This window comes from Accipiter gentilis, chromosome 6 (genome assembly GCF_929443795.1).
Source record: "Accipiter gentilis chromosome 6, bAccGen1.1, whole genome shotgun sequence".
Classification (NCBI taxonomy): Eukaryota; Metazoa; Chordata; class Aves; order Accipitriformes; family Accipitridae; genus Astur; species Astur gentilis.
This window is the reverse complement of record NC_064885.1, coordinates 32,810,807-32,825,286: the sequence shown is the minus strand read 5'-3', so window position 1 is coordinate 32,825,286 and position 14,480 is coordinate 32,810,807. Positions and strand designations below refer to the sequence as shown.

The 14,480-nt window shown below is 40.2% G+C and overlaps 1 protein-coding gene across 1 annotated transcript; it reads right to left on the bottom strand.

Moving 5' to 3' along the window:
- Positions 1-1,243: 1,243 nt before the first annotated feature.
- Positions 1,244-14,347, bottom strand: FYTTD1 (forty-two-three domain containing 1). The gene is made up of 9 exons (XM_049802842.1): positions 14,170-14,347; positions 10,983-11,114; positions 7,836-7,981; positions 7,146-7,258; positions 6,291-6,387; positions 5,208-5,269; positions 4,265-4,339; positions 3,315-3,441; positions 1,244-2,230 (listed from the first exon to the last, which is right to left on the bottom strand). The coding sequence occupies exons 1-9, from the start codon at positions 14,270-14,272 to the stop codon at positions 2,135-2,137; spliced, it is 951 nt and encodes a 316-aa protein (XP_049658799.1). The 5' UTR covers positions 14,273-14,347; the 3' UTR covers positions 1,244-2,134.
- Between the last annotated feature and the right edge of the window lie 133 nt (positions 14,348-14,480).

Here is a 14,480-nt window from a genome sequence, read left to right as displayed (position 1 = left end):
AAGATATTAAGCTGGGCAATGAATGCAAGCCCTCCTTATATTAGGCTGCTTTTTGGTATATTCTTCAGAACATTTAATAAGAATTTAATCATTAAGAACCCCTTGAAGGATATCAGAAAATTCACATAACCAATATATTGCCCAGGTGGTTGTAACAGGAACAAGACAGTATGAAACCTGTAACTTTTTTATTAAAAAAAAAAAAATTAACAGCTTCAGAATAGATCAAATGTAATAACTTCTCCAAAAAATACCAAAAGGTACAGTGTAAAGCATCTTCTCATTAAATACAAACTAGCATTTTTTGATGCATTGCATCAATGTTTTGCATCTATGTTGATGCAAAAGAATTTTTTTGTTGCATCCTGGCACATGGAAAATGTATACACTGAAACAGGATGACTGGCAACACTTTTATCTACTCAGATTCTAACAGTGGGACATTTTCTCCAAAAAAAATTTTCCTACTAGTAATTAAGAAAAAAACCTTAACATCATTACATTTAGTTTGCTTCTGCTAAGGTATATTTTCAACATTAAAAATAAGGGTTTAAGTACTATATAGCATCAGGATACACCCTGACTTTAAAACTGCTATACAAACAAAAGCCCTTCTACTGTCAAATGCTCTTCAACGTTGAAGTTCCCATTAAATGCTAGTTGACTTGGAATTTGAGATAAAAATGCAAGGAAACCAACTCTGTAAGAAGTCAAATGTAAATTCTTCAAGAACAAAAAAAAAGGAATTAAACCCATTTCAAATACTACAAACATTTCTGGATGCAGCAAGCCAATCATTCTTTTACCTGACTGTACCTAAATCTCATTGCTATAGAACAGTGTTAAGTTCATCAGTTCCTGGTCTGGAAGCAATTCTGAACAGGTGCCTCAATTTTAGGGATCATATAAATTCAGATTGAGGATGCCCCAGTTGTTACCATCCTGCAGATTCTGATGCACAAAGCTAAGCTTAAAGCAAGCTTGCTCCTGCTTAATGCCTTACACATGCTGGCAAACTGAGGGCTTTCTTCCAGCAACACTCCCCAGTTTCAGCCAATTTCAAGATGTCTGACCACTTCTGATCAGCTTTCACGTCTTACCTCTCTTTGGTATATACAAACAAGTGCCATTAGACTGCTTGCCTCTGGCTATTTGTAAGAGCCAGAGAAAACCCTCTGGGGCAAAGTATGCAAGATGAGAATCTTATGTCTGGGAGGGTAAGGAACTCTACCATACCACTGACTTTCTTGTGAACTGTTGTATTTATTCCTATGAAATTATTAAAAAAAAAAAGTAAAGTTATTGCATTAAGTTTGTGAAAAAACTTACAAAAAGAAATAGAAAGCAAAGGTTTAAGAAAAAATAGGAGACAGACATACTCCACTTACAGAGGAGGATAATGAACTTGAGCTATTTGCAATATAAATTACTCTCATACTGCCTGTGCAGTACTCCTCCAATATGATCTGGACCACTTTTAAGGGTAAGAGTAGAATAGTCTCCATCCCAATTACTTATTTTGGGTCTCAGCTAACAGCTTTATTTGTGAAAGTGAGGATGCAAAACATTTAGTTTTCAAGAAAGGAAAAAAATTGAACTTCAAAAGCACAAAAGAAGTACAACCAATGCTCCCATGAAAAATGCCGCTACATCACTACCAAAGTATTCATGGACTGAGGCTCTGTGCCAAACTACAGTCCAAAGGAAAGTTCATAGGCAGTCCCTAAAAAACCCTAAAATGGTGTTTGTAACGAAACACACAAACTTTAACAGAGGGATCAAAAAACCAGATACTGAGCACTCCTAAACAAACAAACAAAAAAAACCCCAAAACAACTTTTAAAATTCATGTTTGTGTTTTGGTTGCAAGATGAACCAAAATCAGTGTTTGTCATCAGCTGGGCAACAGAATCTTTTCCAACCAGGTGATGATGCCACTCCAGCAGATCAGTTTCCCCTCCTTCAGGGCGTCATGTCTTTTACCATTCAAAGTAGAAGTAATAAAGATAGATAGCTCTGCCACCATCTTAGTAAGAACTCTGGAGAATTTCAGTGATGTATGCTGTATTCTTCTGCCCACTTTTATCTCAGTTTCTTAGGTAGGTGGGATCAGTGCTCAAGTCTATCTGTCAGGTTAGCCCACTGTTACAAAACGGCTTCCTTTGTTCTGAGACAGAGCTGTTCTTTGTTCCTTCAGGATCCCAAAACGTTCATTCAATGTCATCCCTGTCTGAAAAATAAAGTCATTTCACTACAAATGTAAAAGATGTTAGGTTAATTTAATCAAAGTAATGGAGACAAGAATAATTTTTCCTCATTCTGTATCATCACATGACTTCTTAATTGCCTTAGATTTAAAAAAAACCCAAAAAGTGGTTTAATTTGATTTCATAATTTCCCACACCATTTAAAAATCAGATTGGACTATACATCCAGAGCTTGCATTTCTCAGAATTCATTAAGAACACATGGTACACAATGTCAAGACTGAAAGTCCACTCAAAATATCACAAATTAAACTGAGGACAGACGGACTGAAAAAGGGAACTTTCACTACACTCGTTTCCCCACACAGACTCTATGCAACTTCAACAAATGCAGCATTTTAACTGTGTAAATGCAGGTTGCTTTCAAGTCCATCCAGTTGAGGCAGTAGACTGGGGTCCAAAAGTTTAATTAATTTTACAATATAGTAGTAGACTATTTTTGAAGGAACAAATCCAGATCAACGCACTGATCCCGTGTAGTTTTCTACAGCCGGCAGTACGGAGTTTATTACAAGAACAGCACCTAACTGTCACCCTGTAAGAATTCCTTCAATGACGGCACTAAGACTCTTGCACTACATCACCTGTCTTCATGAAACCTGCAAAAAATTGCTCATCTTTCAAGCCTTTACGTCATCACGTTTGATTTTTTTTTCCCTAGATGCATAGCAAAAGTTGCCTTATAAATTCAGCTGTCGAGGTTCCATGCAGGCTACACATCTGAAAGCAGCTCATCTCTGAATTACGCACAGTTGTCTATTCAAGCACAGCAGGAACACCAGAAGGCTTTAAGAAATATTCAACATTTTAAATCCCATTTAAAGCATGTGGGCATGCAAAACATGAACTAGAGGAACAGGAACAGTGAGTTTAGTTACTTGCTTGAAGTTACATAGCAAGTTAGTGGAAGAACTGGAAGTGGAAACAAGAAGTAGTCACCAGTTCCCTCTTCCTGTCACTAGTGAGTATAGGAGGAAAGTGCCTGGCTCACTGACTTTTATCTGTCTTGAAAGTACTTCCACAGTTAATGAAAGAAACTGCATTTACCTGTTTTCCAACACTATTTATATCAAACTGCAATGGAACCCCTTTGGGAATCTTCTTCTCTTCAGATTGGTCCCTCTTCATGAGAAATGGTGGCACAGGAGTACGAGTTAATCGTAATTTCTGGGAACTGTGAAAGAATAATGTTACAAAGGACACAGTGAATATGTGTTTTATGCAATAAAGCCCTAATGCTGACAGAGGTATAAATTTTTCATCAAGCCATTTGATTAGGCTGGCTGAATAGCTGGAGGGCACAAATTCAAGTTAAAAGTCAGGCAGAACTATAAAAGGGTAGCATTTGTTATTGTTATCAGACAGCAAGTGTGCTGATAGGAATCAATCTTATCTTTTATCTCTCAATCTTACTGACAAATGCATAATTTGTGGTTAATTATTCCAATAATTACAAAAAAAAATAATATTGGTAGTCTTCCTTACAGATAAAATGCTACTAATGAAAAAAGCTACTCAAGAAGATTTTTAAAATAAAACACCTCATGAAACAACAGTATGATCAACTTCCTAAACACAAATACAGCAATGCTTTCTTTAAGCACAACTCTAGCAGTATCTTTGTGAATCAGGGAGGAACAATTACCATCACTCATCAACTAGATGCTCATTCATTTTCATTCAGATAGGGGAGGAAAACAACTGCAATATGGTCTGATTTGGAAGAGGCAGACAAGGTGAAAATCCACCAGTCCGCCAGTATTGAACTCCACACAGCACATCAAGCTTCTAACTTGGAGGTGCCTTGAGAAAACTGGATGTGATATTATTCAAACACAGCTCAGAAATACTGAGAAAGGGGACAGATTCAGAAGTCTTCACAAGAAGCTGTGACATTGAGGTCATCTGAAATACTACCTGCAAGGAACCTAGTAAATGGCTCAGAACATTGATTTCAGCTATGTTAAGAACATTTCAGAACTTTTTTGAAAACTCACATTGGGGTTATGATTGCTCCTGGGTTGTCAATGGATACAGTCAAGATTCCTCCACTTGTGGTAGAAGTTCGCCATCTAGTTTGAAAACACAGAAATCACTTACAGAAATGTTGCAGAAATTTCAGTCAGAGTACCTTTAGATGTGTGTCCAGAACACTGGATAGTAAAGAATGTACAAGCTTTCGGAATATAGGCCAGTATGAAGACCACATGCAGTCAAACAATCTACAAGAAGCTTGGCCATTGATTCTTGTACCTTTTACATTATCTAAACCTATTCAGGGGAGCGCTAGATCACATGCTGGCAAGGTGTACCAGAACTATAGCACTGACTGAAATGTTCACTTTTTTAAAACGTTCGGCTTCCTTGCCACAGATGAGGCCAAAATGGTCCTCGCAGCAAATCAAAGAGGTGACAGACTGCAGGTCTGTGGCATATGCTGCTTACTCAACCTGTTGTGTTACCAACAAACAAGTTGCGAAGAGCCCAGCAGGCACAGAATGGTATGGGAAGAATACATGGGGGGAGAGCTGAGTGTCCACCTTGTGACCTGCCTTGCCCATTTCCAAACTGCTTCACAGACTTGTACGTGTACTACATAAAACAGAAATTACATCAAGAGCTCAGAAGAACATTGACATTTGAGTTTTTCTTCCAGTCTATGCAGTATTCATGAGTGGTAGAGATTAGTCTGATCCTCTGAAGCTACCACCTTCCCCCTCATTCCTGCAAGTGTCTTATGCAAACAAACTTCTCCTGGTAAAATTAGAAGATAATTTAGGAAATAACTGAGAATAGGGGGAGGATCACTCACTGTCACTCAGTTGATATGCCTACAGGGGAAAAAACCAACCCACTTTCAATTATCATAGCCAGAAAGCCAGAAATAAAACGAGACTCATACGAGTAACCGAAGTGAAGTTTTCCAAATTAAATACTTACTGACGGGTTCTCTTTACTGTCTGATTATCAAGATCATCTGTTGACTGCACTTGGGCCTGCACCTGAAAACACATCAATACAGACACTGCATTTGAATACTGTTTCAGTTCCCACTGTAGCATTCAGAAATACAGCAGTTCAAGAATAGAAGTTTAAAGCTGTTTGTACACTCTGCACAAACCGGATTGTACTTTCAGAGGGACTTCAAAGTTAACTATCCTATTAACATTGTAACACATTGCAAAGAAATTACTTTAAGAACAAAAATGATTTAAACAAAATCGTCAATGACATTAATTTAACCAATAAAGAGATGGAAACATTATTTTTGAGGACAATGTCAGCAAACATACGTTTTACCAAGATACACCAAAATGTTACCAGGCCAGCAAGAAAAACCTGGCTAGTTCCTAATCTGGTCAATGTTAACATAGTGGCATATTGGATATTATGTAAGTCCCACTGCTGTTTCCAGGGTCCTTGGTTTTGGTTTTCTTCCTCCTGCTCTTGTCTGTAATTCTGCAATCCATGTGGATGGAACACAGCAACTACTTACAGGTACAATGATAGCTGATGTAGAATGAGGCCAAAAATGAAAACAGAGAACACCACTATCACTGCACATTCTCTATTCTCTTGGTCTTACTCATAACAACTAAAAAAAAATCCTTAAGTAACTAAAATAATAACATGGATAACTAAAATTAATAACCCGAAAATAACTTAAAAAAAAACCCCAACCCTAAACCCAAACCATAATCAGATTCTAAAATGTTTCTGGTCTATTCTTCACCTGATGGCAACTTTTGAAAGCTGCACCTTGCAACTACCCTCAAACACTCTGACAAGCTCCATGCCCTTCAGAACATTCCAGCTACACTGGAATAGGAAGCCAGACTCAATGGGCTACAGTAACTGAAGAGGACGAGTACATTTCCCTAGAAGAACCCGCACCTATCTCCCAGTTGACCTCAGGTTTCTACTCAAATCTGATATTTGAAGTTGATTCATTTATGTCAGTGTTATAGGTTAGCTTAAAACCTACATCACGATTTTGTTGTTGTTTTCAGTAATTTTTATTACCTTCAGGCCCCTTCTAAACAGGAACGTTGCTTGACGAGTGTCTTTCTGCTGATTTAGTTTGTTTCCAATTCTGGCAAAAGTGGACGGCATGCTATTCCTATAATATTAATTAAGATATAGTTATCAAAGGCTTCACAGATAACATCTTAGAGAGACCGCTATGAAAGTGCCCAACACATTACTCATAAATGGAGAAATCACTGCTTTTACATAGAAGCCTAGCACTCCTATGTCACAGGACAGTATGATTATTAATTCTGCTTTTTACCTGCTCAGTATCCTCCAGCACTTTAAACATTGCTGATTAGATTGAAAAAAAAAAAAAAAAAGGAGCAGTCTTGATATGTATAAAGTCAGTTTACAGTTTCTGCAATAGTCACATAGTGAAAATTTTCATCATGAAGATCAGTTAAGATGCAGTTTATAAGACATGTTAATTCGAGCACAAATAAAACATGCAATAGCTTCCAAAAAACTGAAGATGGCACCAGCTTCCACAAAGGCATTTTATTTAGAAAGTTCATTAAATCACCATTGTCACTTCAAAGCTACTGAAATTCATGTTGGCCATTTCCATATAGGCTGCCTAAGATTTAAAAGAAGGCAGAATACCAGGTGTTCACAAATAGAGGTACTTCCTGAGTGCTCTACACGGTAATAAATATCTGGCTTTGTATCAAGACCACATTTGTCCCATGCTTGGCTTCCAGATTTGTAGAACTTCATACACATGGTAGTCTTGACTGTATTACTACTGCTAGCACCTACCGTCTTCTCTTGGACTCAGTCCTGTCAAACAAGACTCAATATGGAAAGTTGCCAAGAAGAGTTCAGAAAGCAGACTGTGTATTTTACCTTCTGTTTAGTGGCGCAGGCCTCCTGAGGGCTGGAGCTTGTTTTCTCTGCATTTCAGATTGTCTCTGCAGGTTTGTCTTCTTTTTCAAAACTGGGTAATTCCGCTGTGCATTCTTAAAAAACAATAACTATATATAGCATATATGTATACTGTATATACACAAACACTTTTCCTTCAATTTCCATTTCTTCACAAATCCAAAAGCAATCCTTATTCTACAATACTGAATGAGATGGAGCAAGCAATGTTGCATTGGAGGAGCACAGAAGAGGGAGCCTACTGACAGAGTTCAGTGTTTTGCAAAAACTTTCACTTTTGTAACAGGCATATGCTCAACACTTGCATGTTAGCTGAATCATTAGTTTGTAACAAAGCAATGCAAAGACAAGAAATCCTAAAAAGTGGGGTTTTCTTGTAAAAATACAGCAACTACCTCCATACTTGCACAGAATATACTTCTGTACTTCAATTTTCATGACTTGCAACCCAATTAAATGTTAAAAAACTTTCAAACCTAGTCATTAATCACCTCCCTCAAAACAAACAAGAGCTCAGCTAACACATCCCCAATTTAATAAAAGGTTGTACCAGATGTCTCCATTTTATATTTCAGTAGTACTGTTCTGAAGCCATCATGTTTCATTTTTTTAATCTGTTCTTAAGTGAACCACTAGAATTGCATTAATTACCTTCTCGCTAAGCGGCTGTCTGTTCAGAGGACTAATTCCTTTGCGTGAACCCATTGCTTTCTTGGCTGCCAAGCCAGTTATAACTCCGTAAGAACGCTTCTTTCCTGCTATCTTCTTTCTGCGTCCCAAACGATTTTTACCATAACCTGCAACAAGCATGAAGAGTTCAACAATTCTTATTGAAAGAAAAAGCTTATTGCTTTAAGATGCTATGCAGGCAACTCAAGTTATTTGGCCGCACACTTCAAGCCTTAGAGCAGAAGCTATCACTACACTTGAAGACAATTTGGTCATTCAGCTATTTTAGCAGGTCTGGCCCAAGCCCTAGCACAACAATGATCAGCTTCTCCTATAGATCAGTTTTGCTCTAGCTCAATGTATTAATTTCTGTTAAAAATCTGTTATTTGACATGTCTACAGGGAGAACTTAGAGTCATTCTGGCATAGAAAACTACCAAAATACTCTGAAATGGAACTTCATCAAGTGCTTAATAATACAAAACCAAAACCAAACCAAAATAACCCAGCTCCCTACCCATTCAGCAAACTTTAAATTACCAGTTTAATTTAAAGGAAAGAAAAAGAGCAACTTCAAAGCTTATTTATTTAGATCAGTGGTTCCCAAGACGCAACTTAAGAAAAAAAGAACATAGCAATTGGCCCACAAAACCATCTTAAAACAGCATATGAATTGCATCGCATTTAAAGTGTTTTCAATTAGAAGCCTGCATGGCAGTCTGGACAAAACCAAGAATTGAAAGCAGCCTTTGAATATAAAAGGCTTGTAAGTCTGAGGTTGGTAGTATAAACATCTCAAATCTCCAGTTACAAGGGTTTGGTTAACCCTGTCTGGAGCCATTTGGCTTCACGCTATGAATACAGACCATGCTTCAGTTTTATCACCAAGTATCATCCCCTCTGGAACCTCAGACTGGAAGATGCATTTAAGACTAAGGAGTCATCTCTACAGCAACAGACATATCTAGTTCTGACATATCTGACTTTATAGCATCGATAATAAATCTGTGCTTCTTCATGAGACAGGAGCCATCACATGAGGTAAGCCATTGATCAGAACCCAGCTTAGATAAATTTGCCATGGAGAAACTGCTATGTACCCACATTTTGTGGATAGTTAGCAAATGCTCTTTTTTTCAAATACAAGAGCTGAGAAACAGGGTTACTTAGGCCGAAAGGAGCCTCACAAACTCTCTGGACCAACCTCTGCTCACATAAATCAGTCAACCTCAAAGTCAGCTCAGTCTGCACAGGGTTTTGTGCAGTCGCATTCTGTGTATCACCAAGGACAACTTTTATTTAAATGAACAATGTTCTTCTCTCTGTTTCTCCCCCCCAAAGGCTGAAAAGAGTCCCAGCTCAAGTTCCTAGCTTCTTTCCAGAGAGTTTGGCAGCCACTTCTAAAATCACAAGGAATTGAATTCTGTTGATCATTTGTGGTTTCTGTAGCTGTCCACAAACAATAGAGGATTTGCTACTTATCAGAATAACTTCGATGGCAACAGAGCAGCAATAAATCTATTGGTCATAAGCTACTAATAGCTAGAATGGCCAGAACTATTTAACAATACCTTCTGCTCAAAAAAATAACATAGAAGAGGTTTGCTTTCAACAGGATAAAACGTGTGGAGCTGTATAGGAGGGAGCAGTTAAAGCCATTCACAATGTTTCAACGTGTCATGAGTCTGGCAATTTTGCAAAAAAAATGTTTGCTTTTTCCTAGAACAAGGGGAGACAAGGAGGGAAGGTTCCAAGATAGAAAAGTAACTGCCAAGATGATTGTATTTAGAATTTTATGTTTGCAGCTCAAGCTCCTCCTAAAATTCTAAAATCCAATACTTGCTTCTTTTGTGCCCGTTAGATCATAAACAATTGCATTTGACAATGGCGGTCGTAAATAGAAGCCTACATGTTTGATAATCTACAACTTAAATTCACTTACTCTTCACCTACACAAATATTCTTACACTTGGGCCGACTGATGTATTTTCCTGCAGCGTCAATGCATAAGTAATACCGCCATGTTGGCCTGTATAAAAAGCAAAACTCCTCTGAGCCCTGAGCAACACATCATTCCACTGATCCCCAAAGACATTTGTGTCTAAGATGCTAATGACAAGCTGCTGCTACAACAAACATTAAGGAAGACAAAAATAAAATGGGGATCACTGAGAATACACCAGACAGATGTGTATTTGTTTTAAATGAATGCTACTAAACAAGAAATTGCATGTATTAACTTAAACACATAATTAGCTTCTATTGAGGTGGTAGGCTTTCTGATTAGAGGGTATTTTTCCATATTTAGATCATCCAGCACTGAAGAGGTACTTTTCAAAATTAAATGTAAGCAAAACCAGTCTATACTTCATGCAGGTGCTGGCCATGAACTAGACTAAAACCTGGGAATCATTTTAGAATATGACTCCTGTTTATCAAAAACCCCCTGACACTTACTCAGGGAATCTACACTAAAGCTGTTATTGTGCACTTCACTTCCTGCCTATATGATTTTTTTCCCCCCTTTTGTGCTCCACTGTAAAAAACACTGTCTTAAGGAGGCTGACACGATACTGCCTTTGCATCCCAAGCTCTTAACAAGAAAAGCTGACTCAAGATGCTGTGCACTATCCATTTATATATCCCATAGCCAGCATTACAGTCTGCAGTAACAGCTATTTTGGGGAGGCCTACTAGGAGAATTCTACCTAACAAATATTTGCACAAAGCTCTGAGCTTTAGCAAGGCCTCCACATTTCCTGATATACAGGCTTTGGCATAAGCACACTTTCTATCCATCTCTGAGAAGGGACAAAGTATCAACACAATTTCCAAAATTAAAATAAACTTAAAAAAAATCAGAAAGAAAGGCAATCCTTCCATGAGTCAAATAGAGTCCCTCAACACCTAAGTTCCCTGTTGGCCAAACACATCAATTACCTTCTCATACCAAACCAGAAACAAAACCAAACATAAATGGATCACAAAGAACTGAATTATAATCAAACCTGCATGTAACACTATTTGAAAGACACCCGAATTGACCATGTCAATCCATACATTTCATGAGGTTACATTTCAGCTCAAAAAAAGACACTGTGCAATCCACATTATGTTCAGCATACGCACCTTTCTGCTGTTGGATTCCCCACTTGGAGCTTGGTGTCCTGAACTGTCGAGTTCGATTCTGCTGAAGCCCTCTTTTCATTTTGGGGGAATATTGCTTTCTCTCTTCTTTCTTGTTCAGTTTAATTATATCATCTGTAAGAAGAAAATAAAAAGAAAAAATTGACATACTGCAGACATATTCTAGTTCTGAAGAAAAAACCCTAGAAGCTTGGAGTCATGGGAAACAGACCAGTTAATCTTGCAAAGTCAACCCATACAAGTTACGGTTCCAGAAATATTATCGTTATAAAACATCCAGTCCCTGTTAGTCTTACAGTACTTATTCGTACTATAATGCCCTAGCAAAACAGAATCAGTTGCATACATCCAGAAAATTCAAGAGGCTTGAAAGATCATGGCATTTAGCCCAGCACTAAATTTTAAATTTAATAACTCCATTCATTTTTGTATACCATTAAAGAAAAGCTAATCCCATCTCACTCCCAGACTTTGCAGATTCCAAACAAAATGTCAATCACACCTTAGTTCTTCCATCCTAAGTTACTTAAGAAAAAAATCACAGAGAAAACTCAGCCTATCAGTTATCTTCATATGTTCACTGAGGTTGAGATGATGGGAAAAAAGCAAGCACAACTGCTCTCCCCAGGTATCTGCAATCCAAAGCAATCATCTTCTCTATTATCCAGAGAAACAATGTTGAACAAATTATTAATTGGTTTAAAAATATGCGTAAGACAACAAACTGATGAAAAGTGAACAGCAGGTCTGTCAAGTGCAAATCATGCCACACCAGTCTGCTTTCCTTCACTGACCTGGTAGCTGGCTCAGGAGATAAGACTTGGCATGCTTTTATTTGACTAGTAGCTTGTTTATGAAAACACCATAAAGAAAAATGTCAAATTATATTTATTGCATCTAGATCATGAAAGAACATCTGATAAAACCACCGTGTTTCAACAGAGAGGTACCACAAACATGTGGACATCCTTTCTTGAGTCAGGGAGAGATAGGAACAGGGTTACTGTGTTTAACAGAGTTCAAATGGACTTGGATGGGGTAGAACAGAGAAAACAGTGTAAAAATAAAAACCAACCACCAAAATCACAACATTCTTATCCGATGTTTTGTATCCTGCTGAAGTAAAGCTAAGAGAAAAATCAGCTTACGTTGCTACAAAAATGATTGAATATTCAGAAAAAAATCTATTAGGATAAGGAATACTGATACAGGTCACTGAGGGTTTGATTTCTATAGAATCTTTACCAAAAGGATCATCCCTGGAGCAAGGATTACCAAACTATCCTTTTTATACAACAAAGGAAACCAAAGCCACTTCAAAACGGTATACAGCTCCAAAATAGTAGAAACAATCACTGCCAACAGCAGTACTCAACCAGGAGCATTATTTGAACGCAGCACCACTAATAAAGTGATGTTCAACAAAAACTAAAATGTCCAAAGCTGTTAGAGCAGAATATGTAATTCTGTGTAATGGCTACTTCCATTCCTATCTACCAGTGATACAAAACCACCATGGTCAGAAAGCACAGATCCTTGCTTCATAGTTCATCTGCTCCATCTTAAATCCCATTTTTGCAAGTTAGCTGTTGCTGCACACAGGGTTATAAGTTTTTAAACAAAAGAACTTAAGGTTCAGCTATTCTCGCATTTGGGGAAATGAAGGATATCTAGGACTTTATGCATTTGTTAGCCAAGACACACCCACACACAACAGCTTCTTAAACAGAAAGTCATCATGACATCACAACAGTCCTTCGCAATTTGCTATTAGTCAATATCCAGGACATGTCGTAGTGTCTAACCAAAAGGTTAACCTGGCCAAGAAACATTAGAATATATGAATATACAACTAGCTGCTCAGAATCAGTAACTATTAATCTTGGTAACCCTGGAAACAAAGATTCAGTGTGCTATAAGTAAAAACAGATCTATAGAATTAGATGAATGCTGTAATGCTACTCCACATTCAAACAAACTCTAACTGTCATTTCACAAATTATCTCCGTTGCCAAAACAAAGAAATCCTCTGGATTATTTACAGATGGAAAAATTCTACAAATCCTCTTATTTTAAGGTGGTCCACAAAGGCCGAGTCTACCGTTAACATTCTAGTTCACATCACGATTTTGTTTTTTGAAGCAAGTTTCCCGATAGTACGTATCTACCATGCTCTGGTAGCGTCACAGAGCAGTCTTGGAGTGTACAAAATAATTATTTTTTTCTGTTTTTTGGATAAAACTAAACAGGAAGATGCACTCCAGGAAGACACCAAACATGTCCCCAACTGTTAAGGGGATTCAGTGCATAGGACCAGAGCAGAACTACTCTGAGATACCTCTCCAAAATACGTATAGCATAGATGTCAGTTTCTCAGATACGCTCAGGAGACAGTTCTGCAGATCTGTAATGAGGCTGTGCAACTTCCTAACACACACAACCAATGGGAGGACAGGGGAGAAAGGGGTAGATTGCCACAGGAAACTACGTGGTAGAGACGACATCACGCTTGATCTGACTGGTAAAGCATTGCAAAGGGGTTACAAAGGAGACTTGCCATTACCGGCTTCCGAACCTGGGAAGAAAAAAGCAAAAAGCAAGGCCAGCTGAGCGGCAACCTAACCACCCCCGCCCCTGCAATTACGAGCGCCAGGCGAGGCCCTGGGACACTCCCCGAGGGCCACCCAGCGAAGGGCCCGGGCACCGTGGGCCTGACCGGCGCCAAACACGCAGCGCCCCGCTCTTCAGCCTGCTCCGGACACCCAGACGGAACAAAGGGGACCCACCGCAGCTGCTCCCTAGCCAGGGACGGCGACCCCGCGGGCCCAGGCCCCTGGGAGCCCCGCTGCACCCGGGGAGGCAGCCAGGCCTCGCCTCCCGTCCCCGCCACGACGGGCCCACAGGCCCCCGCAAGCCAGCCTCGCATTCCGCCCCCCCACCGCGCTCTAGCTGTGGTAGGGTCCTCCCCCACCCCCTCCCCCGCCCGACTTGGCGCAGGACGCCTCCCTACGCCCCCCGTTGCTTCCGCCCGCGCCGGTGCCGGGCAAAGCCCGTTGGTTCGTTCCACACACACCCCCCCCCCCCCCAACGCCCCGGCCCCAGCGCTCGGTTCAGCCCGCGCCCCTCCGCCCCCTCCCCCACAGCGGCGGGCCCGACGCGCTCTCCTCACCGAGGGACATGTCGATCTTCTCCAGGCTGTCGCTGCTACCGTTCCGGGCCCCCGCCGCAGCCGAGGAGCCCGAAAGCGGCGCCGCGGCCCCGAACCCGCTCATGGCTGCCCGCAGGACCACCGCCGCCGCCGCCTCCCCTCACCGCCTCGGCCAGCCGGCCGCACGCATGCGCAAGGTGCGGCCGCGCAGGCGCCGCAGCCCGCGCCCACCCAGGCGCTGGCAGCTGGCGCATGCGTAGTAACCCCACCTCAGTCCCGGCAGCAGGCGCCTGCGCCGAGGAGCTGCTTCCCCTCTTTCCACCCCCTCCCGC

Bases quoted from the DNA above. Each gene is read 5' to 3' on its own strand.
- FYTTD1 (XM_049802842.1), bottom strand. From the start codon at position 14,272: ATGAGCGGGTTCGGGGCCGCGGCGCCGCTTTCGGGCTCCTCGGCTGCG. The intron at 11,115-14,169 runs GTGAGGAGAGCG...TTCTTCTTACAG, and splicing joins GAAGATCGACATGTCCCTCG to ATGATATAATTAAACTGAAC. The intron at 5,270-6,290 runs GTAATAAAAATT...ATGTGTTTTCAG, and splicing joins TGTTTAGAAGGGGCCTGAAG to GTGCAGGCCCAAGTGCAGTC.